This window comes from Rhinatrema bivittatum, chromosome 2, assembly GCF_901001135.1.
Source record: "Rhinatrema bivittatum chromosome 2, aRhiBiv1.1, whole genome shotgun sequence".
Taxonomy (NCBI): domain Eukaryota; kingdom Metazoa; phylum Chordata; class Amphibia; order Gymnophiona; family Rhinatrematidae; genus Rhinatrema; species Rhinatrema bivittatum.
Genome location: NC_042616.1, coordinates 622,023,048 through 622,045,076, shown reverse-complemented (window position 1 = coordinate 622,045,076; position 22,029 = coordinate 622,023,048). Strand labels below are relative to the sequence as shown.

General features: G+C 43.0%; 1 protein-coding gene across 1 annotated transcript in view; it reads left to right on the top strand.

The window, feature by feature from the left end:
* Nucleotides 1-22,029, top strand: part of LOC115085338 (ethanolaminephosphotransferase 1-like) — a 195,156-nt gene that overhangs the window by 157,006 nt on the left and 16,121 nt on the right. Inside the window, exon 8 of the mRNA XM_029591240.1 lies at nt 13,755-13,935. Coding sequence (XP_029447100.1) covers nt 13,755-13,935 — 181 coding nt within the window. The remainder of the gene's footprint in view (nt 1-13,754; nt 13,936-22,029) is intronic.

Sequence of the window (22,029 nt, the reverse complement as noted above, 5' to 3'; positions counted from 1 at the left end):
CTATTTACCTGAACTTAACTGGTTAAGCCATTTGAAATTAATTCATTTATAATATTTCTCTATTTTTATATAAGTTGTGGCAAAGTGTTCCCTACAAGAATGTGTATGGCACACATATTATGATTGTAACTTTCAAGCCGGGCCTATATGCGTGCATTCATTGGCCCGCGCCCAGGGAGGTGGCTATTTTCCAACTTCTATGTGTATACGTGCGCATTTTATAAAATAGCCTGGCCACCCGACATATTTGCTCATCCCCTAATTAATGCATGCATCGGGACTTTTAAATTCACCTTTATCTGTTTTTCCTATACTCCAGTTTCTATGTTTTATTTTAGACAAATATATCCTGGTAGAATTGCCTTTGATTCCAATGGTGTACCCAAAGTATTTGGCACCCGGGTGGATATCTCCTTTGGCACCTCCCACCAAGGTTCATTTCTCCAACCCTTCCCCCCAATCTCCAGTTCCCCACTCCCTCATACAGGCTCCATTTCTCTCTGCACACACTTTCATACACCCTTGCACACAGGCTCCCTCCATCTGTCTCTCTGTCACACATATATACCCCTTTCACACAGGCTCCCTCTCTCTCTGGCATATACACCCCCACTCACACAGGCTCCCTGTCCTCTCACACACACACCCACCCTCACATAGACTCCCTCTCTCAATTGCACATACCTCTCCCTCCTCACATAGGCTCCATCTCTGTCAGGCATATACACCCCCACTCACACAGGCTCCCTGTCCTCTCACACACCCACCCTCACATAGACTCCCTCTCTCAATTGCCCATACCTCTCCCTCCTCACATAGGCTCCATCTCTCTCAGGCGAACAGGCACTCACACAAGCTCCTTTTCTCTCTTCCACACTCATACACCACTGCATATAGGCTCTCTCTTTCGCTCACATACATCCCTTCACACGGGCTCTTCTCTCCCACACAAACACGCACCCTCACTCAGGCACACAGGCTCCAAATCACAGTCACCTTCCTGTACCTAACATTCTGCGCACCCTCATACTCAGAGGCTGCCTCGATGTCAGCTGTTAACTGCTCCTCGGCTGTGGCCTGCCAATGCCTCCCTTGTCTTCAGCTGTGAGTGGGATGGGGTATGCTCATGGTCTGCCAGGCCTCCTTCCACTTCGGCCGCGAATGAAATGGGCTCTGCTCACAGCCCTGGGGGCCTCCATCTTCATCCGCGAGCACGATGGGCTCCCTTCGCGGCCCAACGGTGCCTCCCTCTTCTTCACTCACGAGCGCGATGGGCTCCCTTCGTGGCCCACCGGCACCTTCCTCTTCTTCTGCCACGAGCGGGATAGGCTCTGCTCGTGGCTGCTGACCTTCCTCCCAGCTAGTACCCCACTCCTGAAGGTCACCCCGTGCGGACCACATCCACCCTTTAGTACACCGCTGTTTGATTCAATATTTAGCCTTAAAAATATAGAAGATGTATTACATGATAGAGTAATTACTCTATGAGATGTTTTATACCAATATACCACTAAGGCAGTTTTCCTCTGTCTTACTGTACTCCTGTATCATCTTATTTCTACATAGCTCAGGCAGATTTCCTTTGCCACATTTCTTTGCTTTTTTCCACTTTATATTCCCCTGATTTCTTCAGCACTGGAAGATTAAGAGGTCAACATTTGTCTTATCATCCATTCTTTTACCAATGTATTTATCCTAAATTAGATCTTTTTTCAAAAATCATCTTTTTATCCGGTTGTAGGCACTGGTGCTTCCTACAGGCACCTTTTCCACCAGCTGTCTGCTCAAATTACCTCCTTCCTTCAGTTAAGTGTGGAGCACAAAGTCATTCAGTATATGTGGCACCAATTAGACACAGCAGCAGAGGAAGTAGCAAGAGTGAAGGGATGCAATCAGAAACTCTACCTATATACCAGCAATCCTATGGAGTTGCAGCTGCTTTGGCCACCCACTGCGGGCGGCCTCTACTTCCCTCTCTCCCTCTTCCTGCAGCTGGAGCAGAGATTTACTATGGTGCTTCCTGCGGCTGTCTCTTGGTGTCATTGGGTTCAAACTGGGTCAGATTGGAGAGCTCCGCCATTGCTAAGGACAATGCCTCGTGGGCTAAAAGATTAAGAAACACTTTGGGCCAGCAGCATTTGTTGCAAATATGGAGGCTGCACCAAGGGACCAGACCTTAAAGAGGAAACACACCTGCCGATGGTGAGTACTTCAAAAGTCACCACTCACCTGGAACGTGACTGTTCTTGTATAGTGTTTCTGAGAAGGGGCCAAGGGGGGATGAGAGAGGAAAGGATCTTAGAAGGGGGCAATGGGGGTTTGGGGATGGAAGGGAAGAGAAGCTGAGAAGGGGCCATGGGTGAGGGATAGTAGGGAGAGGACCTGAGAGAGCTATAGGGAGGATGGACTGGGGGAAGGGGAAGCAGGCAGATGCTTGTCAGAGGATGGGGGATCTTTTGGAGTGAGAGGAGGATGAGGAGACATCTTTGGATGGCGTAGGGGCAGTGACCAGTAGTGTAGTAATGGGGATTGGAGGTTTTTGTTTTCCAAATTGTTGTACTGCATAGTCTATCTTCTTGGGGTTTCCAGTTTTTGTCTGTATGTTTCTATTACTAATTTTTGATACCTTATTAGTGAGGGTCTGTCCATGTTTTGCGTCTGTGATCAAGATAAGGAATTCTGCCAACATGTAGTTTCTGTGCAGGGCTCCATAGCAGTCCAGCTTCTTTTGTTTATCCAGTAGCTGCTTTGGTGTTCTAATATTTGCAGTGCTACCATTGCATAGGGGCTGTGGCTAGTTGCTGAGGATGAGGCAAGACCTCGGGCAATTACCCCGATTTGCCCACCCCTAAGGAGGGCCCTGCATCTCAGTGCTAGTACCATTTCTTCTAGGAAAATTCTTTACACACACACAGTCTACATCTACTTTCATTTTTTTTCCATTTCTGGCATCGGTATTTTTAGGAATATTCAATGTTTTGTTACTCCCATTTTTTTTTTGTTATATAATTATGTCTTACGACTTGACATTTTTACCCAGTCTGGTATTCAAACTCATGCTTTTATTTCTTTTTATTAAACTTTTGATCATATCTACTGCTTTGTTTCTTTTTCACATGGATTTCATGGCTCTTCATTACTGCTGCACATAAAACAATAGATATATTAATTATTATAAATTAATACATAATTCTATAATTATTATGTAAGCTCCTATTATAATTAGTATAATTATTGTGTATAAACTTAGTTTTAGCTGAACTTTATGCACTTATCTTTGGTGGATCTTGCATTTCTCAATAAATCTTACATAACAGATTTTGCTTCTTGCCTGGTTCACTAACATTTTCCATTACTACTTTTCTCCTTTCTATTTAAATAAGCCTAGCAGGACATAGTTGTCCATTGCACTACTGTGTGTGCAATAAGAATAGTTTTAAGAATACGGACATCCAAGTTGAAAGCCAAAATTGATGGCTGGTTTAAAGAAATGGCATTCAAAGTTGCACATAGAAGAGTAGTGTACAAATGAAAGGACTAGATACACATTCCTGGAAAAATAGGGGCCTCCTTCCTGAAAGAAAAAATGAGGTCAAAAAAAGGAAACTTGGATTAGAAGGTATCAACAATCATCTAATAAACCCCTTCTTTTTTTTTTTTTTCTCACTCTGTCCCCCACTTTTTCTCTTTTGCTTTGCTTTCCTACTTTCTATTTTTCTCTGCTGCAAAGCTTATTTTAAGAACAGACTCTTGGGATTAGGTGCATCAACTGTTTGTTAAACCAGTTTGTACGTTTTGGGTATCCCTGATTCTGTGTGATGCTTTTTCTATGAAAATGTAATAAAGTTCATTAAAAGAATCTTTCATATTTATAGTAACTGCCAAGCCCACGACTGCTCCGTGACCTTCAAATCATTTCTCGTTCTGTCTACTCCCCTCAAGGGTGTCTGCTTGGCTGCAGATCGTAGTGTCACTGCAAAAAGGCACATTTTTCCTTCTAATCCCTCCACAATATCATTCACAAAGACATTGAACAGAATTGGCCCCAGGACTAATCCTTAAGCACTCTACTAATCACCATTCTTTCTTCAGAGAAAGTTTTATTTGCCACTGTCCTCTGTTATCTATCACTTCGCAAGTTTCAACTCCATTTTACAGCCTTAGAATTCACCCCTGGGCTGCTCAGTTTATTTATCGGCCTTCTGTGCAGGACAATATCAAAAGCTTTACTGAAATTCAAGTAGACCACAACTAGCACAAACCCTTGACAATTCTTAAGTCGCACAAATAGATCAGATTCCTTTCACCAGCTCTTTCCTGTAAAACTAAGCTGCCATCATAGTTCTTGTTCTACCATGTGCTAATATTAACTAATATACATGTTGTGAGATTGGTACTTAGGTTAAGTGATCAATATAAGACCTAAACTCTTGGAAGAACTATTTAAAAAGAAAATACCCTACGGGTTGGATGGAGCAAACACCTCTTGTAGATACCAGACTGTTTTTTTCCCTTTATCCTTTTAACAAAAACACAGATATGTAGAATTTTAAGAATCCTTGCTAGTCTAACTAGGAAAAATATAAAGGGGTCCATATTCAGTAGGGCATTTAGTGGACAAGTTATCCGGGTATAGGTAGCAGGATAAACGTCCCACTGAATAAACTTGCTTAAAGTTATCCGACTAACCATAGCCGGGTAACGATACTCATAACCAGATATTCTTTTTGAATATTGCCGGTTATGTATAAAGTTATTCAGCTGCGGTTAGCTGTATAACTTGAGAATTAACTGGATATATTAAAAAAAGAATATATTCAGTTGAGTTACACTCAAGAAACAAAAATTACATTGTGGCCTCTTCCCCCACCGCCCTCCCACCCAAGTTGCAAAAGCCTCTCCGGGGCCTCCCTTTCCACCCCCCAAAAATGGCCCATTTATCTGAAGTGCTTCGACTATAAGTAGAATTGGGGGGAAAGCAAACAGTTGTCCTACATTCAGTGCAATTAGGAAAGCAGTTGTCAGATTGTCCTCCATTGGCATCCAGGAGCATTACTTTGTAAGGGGCCGATGCAAAAAAGTTGCGCTGAAAGCGGGCACTGGGTGTTCAGCGCCGGCTTTCATAACGCGCTCACAGGTACTTCTCCTGGGGGCGTGATGCAATATTTAAATTAGGGCTCACGCTGTAGAGGAGGTGCTAGGGGCGATTGCGCACACCTAGCGCCTCCTTGACAGTGCGAGCCGGATAGAGGTCCGCTGTCGGTGGCTGTCTGCAGGTTAAGAAAACGGACGCTGAATTTATCAGCGTCCGGTTTTCCTAACCAGCGCACATGCAGGGGTTAGGAAAATTCTCCCAACCTGACTACCGGCACCAGAAGGAGTGTATAAATCAATATTAAAGTGCCGGGCACTTAATATTAATTTATTCACTCCATCACTTATTGCCGATTGGTCCCTTTACCTTCACATGTCAGTGAAAGGACCAATCACCATTCAGAAGGCTGCCTGAAAGGGGATTGGTCCTTGCCACTGACGAATGTCAGTGAAAAGGACCAATGGGCAATAAGTGAAGGCATGAATAAATTAATATTAAGTGCCTGACACTTTAATATTGATTTATACACTCCTTCTGGTGCCGGTAGTCAGGTTTGGAGAATGGACACTGAATTTATCAGCGTCCATTTTTCTAACCTTTTTAAACTTTTTTTTTTTTAATTATTTTTTTAAAGAGTTGCTCCTACTTAATATCCTAATGCTCCGGGCAGGCGTTAATTTCTGATCGCTAAAATCTGTGTCCTAGATGCACATTTTTTTTTTTTTGCATAGGGAGTGAATAGCTAATTGTTGTGACCAGAAGGGACGTGAACCCTTGGACCGACGGGAGGTTGTTATGACCTTAGGAGATGGCTCCTCAGGGTCCCCCGTCAGGTGGCGAGGTGGAGCAGAAGTTGAGACTGGCTGGGTCTTCGGTGCCGGAGATGGCAGAGGTCGCGGAGAGGCGTGAAGTAGGTGCAAGGACCAACTGGATCTTTGCTACTGGAAGTCCGCGGCCCCCCCCCCAGGAGGAGCCCATAGGGACCCGGGCCGCTGGGACATAGGTGGGCCCTTGAAGACGGATGGTCCGGAAGCAGTCTGAGGTCGAGTACCAGAGGGTTGTCGCTTGCCAGTCCGAGGTCACACACCGAGGGATCACCGCTTGCCAGTCCGAAGCCACACACCAAGGAATCACCACTTGCCAGTTCGAAGTCACACACCGAGGAACCACCGAGAAGAAGCAGGAACCAGGAATCAGGAACCCGAGGCACCAGAAGACTCACCGAAGCGAGCAGACTCGTTGCCAAGTTGAGGAGTAAGTGGAGGAAGTCTGCTTTTATACTTCCCTGGGCCTGGCCCATCAGGCACAAGTGAAGTCAATTTGGATGACGAAGCCCCTTTAAATTCTATGAGGAGGCACGGCCTCGCACCTAAGGGAAGGGCGGCCATCTTGGGTCCCGGGAGTGGAGTAGAGTGGCCTGACGCCACGAGGAGAGGTCTGGAGCGCCTTCCCTGCCGATAGCCACCGCGGGGGTCGGCGCCGGGCGGGGGTGAATGGAGCTGGGCTCCGGTGACCTCCCCGATAATGCCGCGGTGGCCCCGATGCCACGAATCAGGTAGGGGGTTGCGGCCGTGAGTCACAACACTAATAGCCTCATTCACATGCATTTGCATGTGATAAGCGCTATTAGTTCCACTCTCCATTAGATGTGCGTTGTAGAGGCGCTAATCCTCTTATTGCGTCCAACTGTGGGTTATACAGTGCGCTGGGCTAAGCGCACTGTATTGCATCGGCCCCTAAGTTTGTTTAATGGTGTGGCAAACAGATCTATGCTTGGGGTAAGCCAGAGTTGGAATAGTTCCTGAGCTACTTAATGGTCCAGTGACCATTTGTGTGGCAGCAATTGGTGACAATTTGTCTGCTATCCAAACTTCTCCTCCCAGCAGATAGCTTGAATAAGAATGCTTTGGGAAGTCGCCCATTTCCAAATCTTGTAGGCTTCCCTCCCTGTTTGTTGATATAGAACATGGCAACTTGGCTGTCTGTTAAATTAAAATACTTTGTTCTGTAACCAGGGATTAAATACTTTGACAGCACTGAAAATGGTTCTCATCAATTCTATAGATGGATTTGCAAAAAGTAATTTTTCCTTGAGAACATAAGTTGTTGAAATGAGCACCCCAACCTTGATTGGAAGCCTCTATGGAGGTTGGAAAGCTTTAACCACCATGTCAGAGAATTGATGAGAGTGGTAGATATTTGCACCTTGTAAGATAGCATTAGAAATGTTGGTTCCACTGGAATTTTAAGTGGCACAGTTCCAGGGGCAGCGGAACACCTTTTTGGTTGGGGGAGGGAGGGGAGGAACGAAGCTCCACCCCACTGCCTATGTTTTACTTTACATTTACAGTTAGTCATTCTTTCTTACGGACATTCTTTGCATAAATCACAGATTAAAATTATTCATTACCAGAACTGCCAATAAAATACTTGATGCTAGAAAACCATTATAGTCTGCTTTCTGCTTGTGGGCATAGATGGACTGCCCCTGAGAAAAAAACAGCATTACTCATAGAAGTGTCAGTATTAAGTGCTACTCTGTACTATGTATGGAGAGAGAGATGCTCATGGAATACCAAGAGATGTAATCAGAAACCAAGAAAATGTTGTCTGCAGGTATTGAAACAGTCCTAATTGTCTGGGCACCGCTCACCTGATTAAAAAGAACATCCAAGCTCCCCTTGATATGTTATCCCAGCATTTGCCCCCTGGGGAAGTGGGAGATGGTGAATGGTGAGGGCTTGTGGGTCCTGAACTCTTTCAGGGTTGATGCAAGGGCATTAGACATCCTAGGTGAATCTTACAGCCTTGTGCCTCCCCCACCCCATCCCCAACACACACAAGAAATGTGCATTTATAATATCAGATTTTACATGAAAAAGGACATTCAAAATACAGTCTTTGGAGGTAAAATTATCACTTGCAATAATGTATATTGGGGTAGATTTTTTTAAAAAGCGCGTTCGCGTACTTTTGTTTGTGCAGCAGGCGCAAACAAAAGTACACTGGATTATATAAGATACACGCGTAGCCGCGCGTATCTTCTAAAATCCTGGATCGGCGCGCGCAAGGCTGCCGATTTTGGGCAGCCGGTGTGCGCCGAGCCGCGCAGCCTGTCTCCGTTCCCTCCAAGGCCGCTCCGAAATCGGAGCGGCCTCGGAGGGAACTTTCTTTTGCCCTCCCCTCACCTTCCCCTGCCTTCCCCTACCTAACCCACCCCCCCCGGCCCTATCTAAACCTCCCCCCTTACCTTTATCCAAGAATTTACGCCTCCCGGAGGGAGACGTAAATCCACGCGTGCCAGCGGGCTGCTGGCGCGCCGAGACCCGACCGAGGGTGGTTCCGGAGGGCGCGGCCACGCCCCCGGAATGCCCCGGGCCGGTGCCACGCCCCGGTCCCGCCCCCAAAATGCTGCGCCCCGCCCCCAAAACGCCACATCGTTAGGCCCCACCCCGACACGCCCCCTTCCAAAAACCCCGGGACCTACGCGCGTCCCGGGGTTCTGCGCGCGCCGGCGGCCTATGGAAAATAGGCGCGCTGGCGCGCAAGGCCCTGCTCACATAAATCCGGCGGATTTACGGGAGCAGGGCTTTTAAAATCCGCCCCATTATATTTACATACACTGATGTGGTGCCAGTGAGGAAACCCTACAAAAGACCCTTGGAACCCATATGGTAAAGTATGTTGGGTTTGGTGCTTGGCCATCAGAAAGCCATAAGTAAACTGAACTACAATTATGGTATACTAAATCTCCCATAGCAAAACAACACTAACTACCAGCATTAAAACAGTAAGAACCCTGCCCATGAAAATGCAACACTGCAAATATTACTCCAGGCTTTAATACACCAATATACATCCTATTAGGAAAACAGAACAAGACAGGTTGCTATAAATCGCTAAACAGAAACTACATAATAGCAGAATACCCCACTTTGGTCGCTTATGCAGAGCACAAACAGACCCTTACTAAATTCAGAATAAAGAAATCATAAAGTACAAATAAAAAATGTGCAGACAAAAACTGAATTGGAACTTGCAACAAGCCAGGCTATGTTTGCAGTGCAACAATGGAAAAACAGAAACATCACCATGCCTCATAAAACGTTAAACAATACAAACTTTAGATACAATATGCTTGGTAAGTAGGGAGCCTAATGGAAATTTAGAAGGGCAGGGGGGAGCAGTTGTTGCTGACAGCCTGAATTTTGGGGAAGCCATGACCCCCTATGGCCCCCCCTTTTCTGATGCCTATGCACGATGCTGATCCCATGACAAGGCAAACAAAAGGGGCACAATGGACTGTTGCTCCAACGTGACTCTACATCTGCATAAACAGCTGGGTTATAACTTTTCTTAATTTGGAGAGTATCAGGTTTATGCTCATAAAGAAGAAAAGATCTCTCTTATGTTGTATCCAGATGGGTTCCTAGAAAGTCTATTACTTTATAGAGGATCTGTCTTGGATTTTGGGAGGTTCATTGTGAAACCAGGGAATTATAGAGTTTCCACTGTACGAAGCATGGAAGAGTAGGCCTGCAGACAGTTTTAGTCTCTTATAAGTCACTTGTCTGGGTAGGGAAAAGCAAATATATTGTGCAGTCTTAGATTAGCAGCAGCTACTGCAAGGCATTTTGTGAAGACTCGGAGCCAATGACAAGCCAAAAGGAGAACTTGATACTAATAGTGATCATTAGCTATGGTGAAACGTATAGATTTCCTGTAATTCTTGTGAATTGGAATGTGTGTGTAAGCATCTTTAAGATCTAGATTAGATAAGTTGATCTATAACTGTGGTAGGATGAAACTTAAGGGTTTGATGTCTAACTTTTTTTTCTTGAGATGCTTGTTGAGGTTTCAGAGCCCCAAGATAGGAAAACTTCATCCTATCTTTTTTTGGAATTAGGAAGTACTTGGAATAGAAACTTGTGTTCCTTTCCTGTGATGGAACAGGTTCTATTTCACTGGCTGAGAGAAGGGTTCACATCTCCTGCTGCAGGAGTGTGATTTGATCTGCAACTGCAGTGCCTCCTTGGAAGGTTGTTTAGATGGGTAGATTTTAAATTTAAGCAGGGCTCATGTTGTATGATCTTTAACACACAAATAACTTGTTTTCAAATACCATGCGGAAATTAAATCTTGGAATCTTCCTCTTACTGGAAAACTTTCTACTAATCGGGAATTTTATTTGATAGGCAGTCAAAAATTCTGGTTTGGTTTGAGACAGCTGCAAAGATTTGGTTTGTATTCTCTCTCTGACATACTGTCTGTACTGCTGCTGCTGAAGGTGGAGATTGTTCAAAATGGTTGATATCTTTTTCTTGAATAAAAGTACTACTGTTTGAAATACTGAGGCTGGGGCTTCCTAGACGTAGAATATTCTTCTGTTGCTGTCACAGAATTTAAGTAGTACAATGATCTTTACTGTTTGTTCACTTTGTCTTCAGATTTTCCCCTGGACAAGGACAGCAGCAGGATTTTCATGTACATCCTCATGTAGCCTTGAAGCTTTAAACCAAACTAATCTTGTTGCTCCAGTGGCTATTGCTGATGTCTTGGAAGACATGTCATGTATCTCATAGGTTGATCTGATGAAGTGCTTATTACATGCTTCAGTTTCATGGAGAGTTGGCATGAAACATTGCTTAAAATCTGATGGAGATTATTGGATCATATCTTGTAGTTTATTTAGACAAGAATACACATACTACATTATGAATAACTGATGTGCGATTATTCCAGAATTTAACATAGTTCTGGTATACAATAAAGCAGGAGTTTATGATCTTTTTGCCTTTTTAAATGCTGATTCTACAACCACTGATTGGTGGGGCTGCTGGGCTTTCTAATAACCTGGACAAAATTGAACTTTATATTTGAGATCCAGTTTTCTTGACAATGGTAGCATTGACAAAGGTGTCTGCCACATTATTGTTAAAGTTCCTGTTGGAGTCTATGTATTTGTATGGCTACAATTTGTTTGAGGGGGTCAATAAACTTTAATAAGCCAAATATATACTTTCTAGAAGAAGAGGAAACGAATCTCCTTGATCATTTTTGGACAAAAGCAGGACAAGTCGTGTTCTCAAAAAGACCTGGGCTTGATGGACCTTTTGCCTGACCCAATATGGCAAATCTTATGTTCTTAGGAGATTGTGGGGAAGGGTCTGAAGCTACCGAATGGAATAATGGAGTACATAAGATGATTTTGATTTTTCCTGTGACTCAGGTGTTTCTCTGATGTTGTACTCTCCCTATAAAAGGTGAATCATGGAACTTAAGCTGTCTTGTCTAAGCAGATGAGGGATTCAGACTGACTTTTCATTTTAGGCATGATTAAAATGGGAGACATCTGCTCCAGTAATAGGGAAGGTGGCATATCAGTATATAATATTCACTCTTTACAAATTCTAAGCACATTCTTCTCAGCATGGGAGGGTGGTCAGCTGCAGGAAGAACTGTCTGATTCATCGACTAGAACTGTATTGGAGAGACTGGTCTTGTTTTAATTATTTTATGCCAAAACCAGAGTCTCCTCATGGAGGTATCTGAGCAGAAAATGGCCCCATTATTTTGTTAGTGGATGGCACCAAGTTTACAGTACTGAGGGATTCCACTAAAGGGGGGCCTCCTATGCCAATAAGCACTATCTGTGCAGCGTGCAAGTTATGTGATCAAGGTGCTGGATTTATTGTCACCATCCTTGGAGTGTGACTGGTGCCTGCCCAGAGACTTCTCACAGTTATGGCGGTGATTGTGAGAGAACTTCTCTTCAGATTTAGGCAAAGCCTCAGCACTGAAAAATTCTTTGCCTTAACTGCAGTGTTAGATACCTGAGGAGATCTTAAAAACTCTTTCAAGATGTAGCTTCATGACTTTTCAGCCCTTGGAAACATGCAAACACTGGTAGCTCACTTTGGGACTTCATGGGAAGGCTCCAGACAGCAGCGGTATCTATACTGCTGATCTGCCAGTCATTTTGAAAGAGCCCCCACCTTATATATACCATGCTGAAGAGGACTGGCACCAAATTAAACTCAATTTTGAAGAAAAAAAAACATTTTTCTTTGAGGAGACAATAAAAAATAAAGAAATTGAAAAAAGATTAAACAAAGAAAGTAAAAAATAAATTAAAAAGAAAAAAGTTTTGTCAGGAGCGAAAAAAAGATAAGTGGCTTGGAGTGAGCTATAAACCATTCTTTCGTGGTAGTGGAAGGAAAAGACTGAGGAGACTTATACAATTCTGAGAGAGCTTTTCCAACTCCGTGCCATCAGATGATATCACCTTAATTGCATTGCTAAGTTCTGTCCTGCTTGTCCACATAGAAAAATGACCCCATAGGGCTTTTCAGACTTAAGTCATTTCTGAAAGTCTTCTATAATAGCAGATACTGTACAATGGAGTAAGGGGATGCATGGAAGTCAATAACCACGAGGGGTGTACATTCGTTTAAAACAAAAGTGCAAAACACAATAATTAAGGCTAATTTGTTTCATTCTGGGGGCCCTGAACCAAAGCGGGGGCCCCCAAAATGAAACAAACCTTATTTGTTCGTTTTGTTTTAAACAAATGAATTGGGCCTAGGTCTAGGCCTGAAGCCAGGGCCTCGCCTATGGCATAGACCGAGGCTCAAAGCAGGGGTTATGGCTTATGTCCTAGGCAAGGTCCCGGTGGACTCTGTCACTGTGCTTGCGAGCAACAAAAGAAGAAGATATGTGAAGAGGCCCAGGGTCAGGCCCCGGCCTCTATATCAGGTCTTAACATGGCCCTGGCATCAGGACCTGGCCCCTGGGTCGGGTCACAGCATTGGACCCAGGTCCTGGCCAAGGCTGAGGCCTCGGGGTCAGGGTGTGGCATCAGACCTGGGACCAGCCGAGGTTCCGATGTTGGGACCCGGGTCTCTGGGCCGGGCTGCAGCATCAGTTCTGGGTCCGGGCTCTGGCCTAGGCCCAGGTGTCGGGCTTAGGACTAGGCCAAAGCCTTTGCCTTGTGTAGGACTAGGCCAAAGCCTTGGCTTTTTATAGCCAAGGCATCGGCCTAGTCCGAGCCAGTGGATCCCCACTGGACCGGGTAAGTGAGGGCCAGGGAAGATCCTGGACCTGGTATTTTTCCAGGAGGGTGGGAGGGAGGGCTCATTTTCGTTTTTTGGCCTTTTTGGGGATTTTTCAAAAATTGCTTGATTTGTTTTTTTCACACAAATGAAACGAATCAAGCAATCCATGAACTGAAATTCGTGGGGAAAAAAGCTCCTGAAAACGAATAGAAAACATTTTTTCCCTGCACATCCCTAATAACCACATGTTCATTAGTGGGACTAGTAGTTACAGACATACCATAAAATTTATACATACTTTATGTACATGTGCAGAATGATATCACTATTATATATATTACCTACAAATACACACACACACACACACACCACTAAAGAATCCAATTTTGACACTTAGCCAGGTTCCTTAGGTTGTACAGGGGAGTATTTTTGACTGCTCTAATTTTCCATTGAAACATGGAAACCATGTCGGGCAAGTGAAAGAAGTTTCTAATGATTTTCAATCTAGATTAAGATTTTGAAATGTTATCAGATATTTAAATTCATGTCTTATGCAACAAGAAACTATTGCTAAATATTTGGTTACATTTTTTCTTTATCTGTAGGGCATATTTAAGAAAAACACTGAAGAAAGAATCATTATATGAAGGCCTTCTGCCACTGGTCTCGCCTTGCCTATTATTTGTTCTTTTTAGCATCTGGGTCGCTTTATCTCCTTATGATATATTAAGAAAACAGCCTAGACTATTTTTGTGGATTGTTGGTGTTGCTTTTTCAAATGTAACCGTGAGTATCTAACTATAGGATACCTGAAACTATGTTTTTTTGTGTTAACTCCTTCAAGGAATCTTGACTCTTCCTTTTCTTATTAGTAATCTAATTTGAAATTGATATGCTTCTGATCATTATACACAATTTTAAATTCATCTCACCTTAAAATAAGTGCGGGCCGCCCGCACATGCGCACATGGATTTTAAAATCCAGTGCGCATGTGTGCACGTCCATCGGATTTTATAACATGTACGCATATTATAAAATTGGCATGTCCATATGCGCATGCCGGGAACCGTACGCAGGTCTTAAAATCGACCCCATAGGGAAAAGTAACCCACACTGTAGTTACACGATGTTAGGTTCCATATTAGGAGTTATGGCCCAGGAAAAGGATATGGATGTCTGAAATCCTCGATTCAGTGTGCAGTAGTGGTCAAAAAAGCAAACAGAATGTTAGGAGTTATTAGTAAAGGAATGGAGAATACAACGGCAAATGTATAAGATGGCTTGGGTACATCCCACTGGTCTGGAATGATCTGAGTATGTAAGGGGAATGGAATAGCTCCCCTATGAGGAAAGACTAAAGAGGTTAGGACTTTTCAGCTTGGAGAAGTGACGGCTGAGGGGAGATATGATAGAGGTGTTTAAAATCATGAGAGGTCTAGAACGGGTAAATGTGAATCGGTTATTTACTCTTTCGGATAATAGAAAGACTAGGGGGCACTCCATGAAGTTAGCATGTGGCACATTTAAAACTAATCGGAGAAAGTTCTTTTTCACTCAACGCACAATTAAACTCTGGAATGTGTTGCCAGAGGCTGTGGTTAGTGCAGTTAGTATAGCTGTGTTTAAAAAAAGATTGGATAAGTTCTTGGAGGAGAAGTCCATTACCTGTTATTAATTAAGTTGACTTAGAAAATAGCCACTGCTATTACTAGCAACAGTAACATGGAATAGACTTAGTTTTTGGGTACTTGCCAGGTTCTTATGGCCTGGATTGGTCACTGTTGGAAACAAGATACTGGACTTGATGGACCCTTGGTCTGACCCAGTATGGTATGTTCTTATGTTTTTATGACATAATATCCTTGCATCGTTCTATGGTGAGGCCGCATTTAAAGAGTATTGTGTGAAGTTCTGGTTGCTGCATCTCAAAAAAGATATAGATGCATTGGAAAAGGTAGAGAGAAGGTGACAAAATGATAAAGAAGATGGAATGGCTCCCCTACTAGTTAAGGCTAAAGAGGTTGGGCCTGTTCAGCTTGAAAAAAGGGCGGGTAAGGTGGGAATGTGATAGAACATAAGAACATAAGAAAATGCCATACTGGGTCAGACCAAGGGTCCATCAAGCCCAGCATCATGTTTCCAACAGTGGCCAATCCAGGCCATAAGAACCTGGCAAGTACCCAAAAACTAAGTCTATTCCATGTAACCATTGCTAATGGCAGTGGCTATTCTCTAAGTGAACTTAATAGCAGGTAATGGACTTCTCCTCCAAGAACTTATCCAATCCTTTTTTAAACACAGCTATACTAACTGCACGAACCACATTCTCTGGCAACAAATTCCAGAGTTTAATTGTGAGTGGAATAGCATGGGTAAATGTACTCTTTCAAAAAGTACAAAGATCAGGGGACACTTCATGAAGTTAGTAAGTATCACATTCATAACAAATTGGAGAATATTCTTTTTCACTCAATGCACAATTAAGCTGTGGAATTCATTACTGGAGGATGTGGTTAAGGCAGTTAGCATAGCTGGGTTTAAAAAGGTTTGGACAAATTCCTGGAGGAGACGTCAATGAACTATTAACCAAGTAGACATGAAATATCCACTACATATCACCGAACAATAGCAGCCTGGGATATATTTACTGTTTAGGATCTTGCCAGGTACTTGTGACCTGGATTGGTCACAGGTGGAAACAGGATACTGGGCATGATGGACCTTCGGGTCTGACCCTTTATGGCAAGTTCTTATATTCTTAAGAATTTTATGTTTTAAAACTGAGATGGGATGAGGGAAATTCTGTTTTCCAGGCTAGGGTGGGGGGAAGGATTCCTACAGTAGGAGGAGGGCTCTTGAAGATGTAACGCTGTTTTGCTGAGATATCCTTAAGGGCAGAACCCTGGGTAGTACATCAAAATGGTTAGATTCTGCCCCTCACTGCAAAACGTTACTTAATGCTTTATCTGGGCTGCTCTTCAGCAGTACTTAGAATGTTCTGTTGCTCGCATGAATTAATTAAAAAACAGGAAGTAATTGACACTCCCAAATTTTCTATAGTAAAAGAAAGAAATAAAATCAGTCAAGAACAAAGTTATATGTGGTACCTTTTTGTTGCACAAATAATACATTTTTGACTAGCTATCGAGAGCTACACTCTCTTTATCAGGTCAGCCTACAGAGACAAGAATATGTCTGCTAATGGCTGAGGAAACCAGTCTTTCTGCTAAGTCCTTTTGTATTTGTCTTGAAAGTATCTCATCATTTAAATTATATCTTACATTCTTAATAGTTCTGGGTTCCTTTTTAAATGTTCTTGATCATAAGGTCACTGATGCAGTAAACTGACCTGGAAAAACATGTTACCCTCAAGGGAACAATGTACAACTTCTAATGAAATTATACACACCGCTATTATGTAAGGCACCCACTTTCTAATACTATGGTCTTCACCAATTCAGGAGAACTACACTATTCAGTAGGAGAACTACACTATTCAGTATGCAAAGACATGCTTGATGAAAAGAGGAAAGATCCCAGGAAGGATGTGAGCGCAGCAGCAATTATTACACATGTAAACATTTTGGTGAATAAACCAGAGATCAACCATTATTTAAAATAAATAGTACAGAATTCTGTTCTACAGTCAGCTTTTTTGCCTTTATTGGCTAGACAAAGCAAATCTAGTTTTTTCTTTGTTATACCTTTCAGACATTTTTAATCTCTACATTCTTAGAACAAGTGTTTCCTGTACAGTAGGGATGTGCAGCCCGAAAGTTTATGTTCATAAGTCCATGTCGAATGGGGGGCTCATTTGCGGTCAATATGGACATATGGAGAATTCCATAAGTTGAGTCTATGTCCATATGTGCAAATAAAAATTTAAATAAAAATTTAAACCCCTCACCCGCCTTAATCCCCCCCCCAAGACTTACCAAAACTCCCCAAGCTGGCCAAAAGTTCCGTGAGGGTCCCGGGAGCGGACCCGAGGGGAATCACGTGACGTCCGCGTCACTCCGTCGTGACGCCGACGTCACGTGGTCCATCGCGGTTCCGCTCCCGGAACCCTCGTTGGGCCCAAAAGGAACTTTTGGCCAGCTTGGGGGGGCCTCCTGACCCCCCCAAGCTGGCCAAAAGTTCAGTTTGTTCAAAACGAGGGCTCCGGGAGCGAAATCCCGGTGGACCACGTGACGGCCGCGTCATCGACGTGACGCAACCGTCACATAGCTATGTTGAATGAGTTGGAAATCCGATCGTTTACGCCTCATCATTTTTTTAAGTTAAAAAAAAAAAAAAAGTTGCGTTTTCCATTTAAGTTCAAAACGAATGCACACCCCTACTGTACAGTACTGTTCTGACTATTCTACTATAGGAAGATTAACCCTGGTGGCTCAATGGCAGTGCTGTGGGCTGCCATGCAGTGGAAACTAGAGTCAATTCCCAAGTCAGAACAGGGATGCTGCGGAGGCAGCGTTCATATCCTCTGAGGGGAGAGAAAGTCCCAGCCACTGCTTAACAGTAACATTTTTACTGACTGTGTTTCCGGAGAGTGCAGCCGTCTGTGGCCCCTGGTTAAGGACTGTCACTACACTGGCTGGGCTAGGTGAGAGGTTATAACAAAAAAGGAAAATCCTGGATAGTTTCAAATGAAAGTTCAGCCCACTGTAACCCAATATAAGATGGTTCTTATAGAAATGGAAGCCTAGAGGATCAGGAAGAAACTGCCAGGCCTAAGAAAGAAAGAAAGATTATTAGTACAGCATTAAAGTCATCATTTTCTTTAAACATGGTTGCATTTAAGTTGTCTGATTCAGTTAACTTTGGCTCACAAAACTTTAATAAGGAGGTTCAAACATCCATCTGGTTTCTTAATACTGTCATTTATCAGACATAATCATGAAAGCCATTGATCAGTTTGGCGTAAATGCTACCATGCTTTCCCTGGTTTCCTCACTAAATCTTTACCTAGATTACCAGGCTTCTGCTGCTCTTCTTGTGGACTGAGGGAAGGACTAAACTCAGTAATATCACTCTGTGCATTACCGAGGAGTCAGCACCAGTACACATGCAGCCATTATTCATAGCTCAAATATGTCACACTCGCAACACCTCCCAGTTCCCACCGCTTCGACTGTTCTACTGCTAGTGTGAAGAGGCTCTTTCTCAAAAAGTTTGATTTTAATGCATTAATGCACACCAAGCATCCAGGATCAGGCAGTCCCTGGCTCCTGAGTGAGCAGAATACAAAAATATTACTATGAAACATTTCTCCTGTAAATCTGCCTAGTGCCTAGCTTCCAAGCATGACAGTCACATGAGTAACATAAGCTGTAGAGAAGATTTAAAAGGGCCAATTAAATTGTGATCCAGCTCACCTGCATTTAACTGTATTGTATGAAATTTATTGGCCTGTTGAATATATAACGGTATGTGAGCTTTAGCAACATGATTTTACCAGTATCTAAAAGCATGAAAAGGTCAAATGGCCTTACTTTGTGTGATGGTGTTTTTAAACAGAAAGTTTAAACAAGCTTTTCCGGACCCCTCATAATTGCTGCCTCATCAACTTCCACAACTCAGTCACAGCTGCCCTTGTAAATAACACCACAAGATGTTAATCCAAATCAGTATTTCTCTACACCACTAGTTCAATGTTAATCTACTTCTGTATTTCCCTTTCTCTCCCAGTTCGATCTCCCTTGTTATTTGTAACTGCAATCTCCTTGCACTTGTTTTTCAGTTTTAATCTATTTGCACCCCTGTTTAACTGTAAACCAGCATGATGTGATTGTATCATGAATGCCGGTATATAAAAACCTTAAATAAATAAATAAATAAATAATAAACAGTTTTCTGTGTAAACAGCAGGATCAATTAGCCATGACACATGAATGACATTATTTATTTATTTATTTATTTGAACATTTTTATATACCGACTTTAGTAGAGGAACATCACATCGGTTTCCATATAACCGTAAATTTAGCAAACAGGCTTTACAAAAAACTCTGAACTGGATTAATAATAGCTTAAAATAGGGTAAAGAAATGGGAAGGAAGGGGAGGGTTGTCAGGAAGAACATTGGTAATAAATAACTGCTTATATTATAACAAAAGCGCGAAACTAAGATAAACAAAAGGATCAGGGAATATGAACATAAGGGCAGGAAAAATATACAGGGAATAATATCTAGTAATAAGTATTACTGAGGGATAAAGAGGCTATCGAAAGATCAAGGCCTGAAAAGTCTATACAGTGTAGTATGGTATAATGCGGTATAGTAATTACAATCAGATTGCTGTGAAAGGCAAAATTTACAATCTGGGGGAAAAAAAGGTGTAGGGTGGAAGGAGAGATTGGAGGTGTAGGGGATGGTGAGATAGAGAGAAAGGGGCTGACTAAAATTGCAGAGGTGGAGGATACTGGGAAGGTATTGAGATAGAGCATGGGAAGGGCAGGGAGGGTAGAGTGAGCTATGTGCTTACTAAAAGAGGAGCGGATCTAGTATAAGCTTGTTTGAAAAGCCAAGTCTTTAGGTTTTGCTTAAATTTCTTCGGGCATCATCTGACACTGCCGAACAGAACCGCCTCTCAAAAGTGAGTTTTAAAACCAGCGCGCAGGCACACGGGCACATATGTGTCAGCCTGCACCCAGGGACATGGCCATTTTATGACATATGAGCGCAAGTTATAAAATAGGCTGGCCATGTGCACCCAATTTTAAGTGGGTGCATACCTGTGTGCGTAAATGCTGCTTCAACTGCGAACATGGGGATTTTAAAAGGGGCGTGCACTGATGCCATTGCCACTAAAACCAGTTCATTCCCAGTTCTCCCAGTTGAGAGAGGCCTTCCAAATGCCCCTAGTTTAATAGCCTTCCTTCCCTTCAGTTAGCCCTGACCCTTAAAACCCTGCTGATCTAAGAACATAAGAACATAAGAAATTGCCATGCTGGGTCAGACCAAGGGTCCATCAAGCCCAGCATCCTGTTTCCAACAGAGGCCAAAACCAGGCCACAAGAACCTGGCAATTACCCAAACACTAAGAAGATCTCATGCCACTGATGCAATTAACAGCAGTGGCTATTCGCTAAGTAAAATTGATTAGTAGCCATTAATGGACTTCTCCTCCAAGAACTTATCCAAACCTTTTTTGAACCCAGCTACACTAACTGCACTAACCACATCCTCTGGCAACAAATTCCAGAGCTGAAAAATAATTTTCTCCGCTTAGTCTTAAATGTGCTACTTGCTAACTTCATGGAATGCCCCCTTGCTAACTTCATGGAATGCCCCCTAGTCCTTCTATTATTCGAAAGTGAAAATAACCGAGTCACATCTACTCGTTCAAGACCTCTCATGATCTTAAAGACCTCTATCATATCCCCCCTCAGCCGTTTCTTCTCCAAGCTGAACAGCCCTAATCTCTTCAGCCTAGTTTTCTTTATTTTATCACTCACACATCAGCCATAGCAGAAGTAAAGTTACATGGCAGGGGATGTCAGCAAGCCCCAGCGCCCAAGCCCTGCCCAGATACATGCCCTGAAAGGCCCATGCGCTGCCCAGACCATGCCCATTCCCTTTTTGAAAACTTTTGAGATGTGTGTGCTCCAGGAGAGACGTGCGAATCTCGGTGGCTTTTAAAATCTGCTGGACTTGCATGATCCTGACATATTCGCTCATCCCCTAATAGATGCATGCGCTGGGCTTTTAAAATTCACCTTTTAGCTCATAGAGCTTTTGCTTTACTGAGCATGTGTGGAAATTCCCACATGGGCATTGCCTCATGAGCCCCTCAGTTGATTTTAGAGCTAAGTTTAGCTAGGTAGTCAACTCTCCAAGGAGTATTTAGCATGCTTAACTCATCCTGTTATCTATGGAGATCATAGTTTATGAAAGTAAACTTGCTTTTTTCATAGACAAGGAGGGCTGAATTAGCCATGATATGTGGGGAGTCCTAAGTTGAGGGTTGCAGTGGACAACTTACTGAAAAAAGCCAATGTGTGGAGTTTACTACTGGGTGAACAGGCTACAGAAAACTGCTTGTTCAAATTTACTGTTACTTCTTGATAGAACGCCCAGTAATGAGACTTTAAGGTGTGCATTGATGACCAAGTTGTAGCTTTGCAGATGCTTTGATAGGTATGGTTTACAGATGAGTCACAGATGTAGCCATGGCTCTTGCATGATGAGCCTTAACTGAATCTGTAATTTTGACGCCAGTTAGCTCCAAACAGTGTACAATACAGTCTGCTAGCCAATTGGACAATGTACCTTTGGCAACTATTATGCCTATATGGTTAGGATCATAAGAGATGAATAGTTGTGAGGCCTGATGATGTGGCAGAGTCCTCTTTCAGTAGTAAGCCAAAGCTGTTTTACAGTCTAATGTATGAAGAGCATTTTCCCCTTCATGTGTGGGTGGGCCTTGGAGAGAATGTGGGCAACATGATAATTTGATTCATATGAAAAGCTGAGATCACTGTTTGCAGAAACTTGGGATGGGTTCATAATACTACTCTATTATGGAATAACTGCATATATAGAAAGTAATGTACTAATGCCTATAGTTCACCGACTCTGCTGGGTGATGTGATTGCAACAGGGAACAATACTTTCCATTTGCCAAATTTCAAAAGAAGCAGACTAAGAGATTTGAATGGTGGCTTTATAAGCTGTGCTAGAATGACATTAAGATCCCATGGACAGGTGGTTTGGCCTCCGGATGTTTAGTATGCTATAAGCCTTTCATAAACTTTGACACTAACTGATGAGTGGAAATCGGCCTGACTTCAACTTGAACATGGTAGATTTGCTATGGCACTGAGGTACTCTGACTGATGAGGAACTGAGTCTTGAAGAGGAAAGACTTAAGTATTGA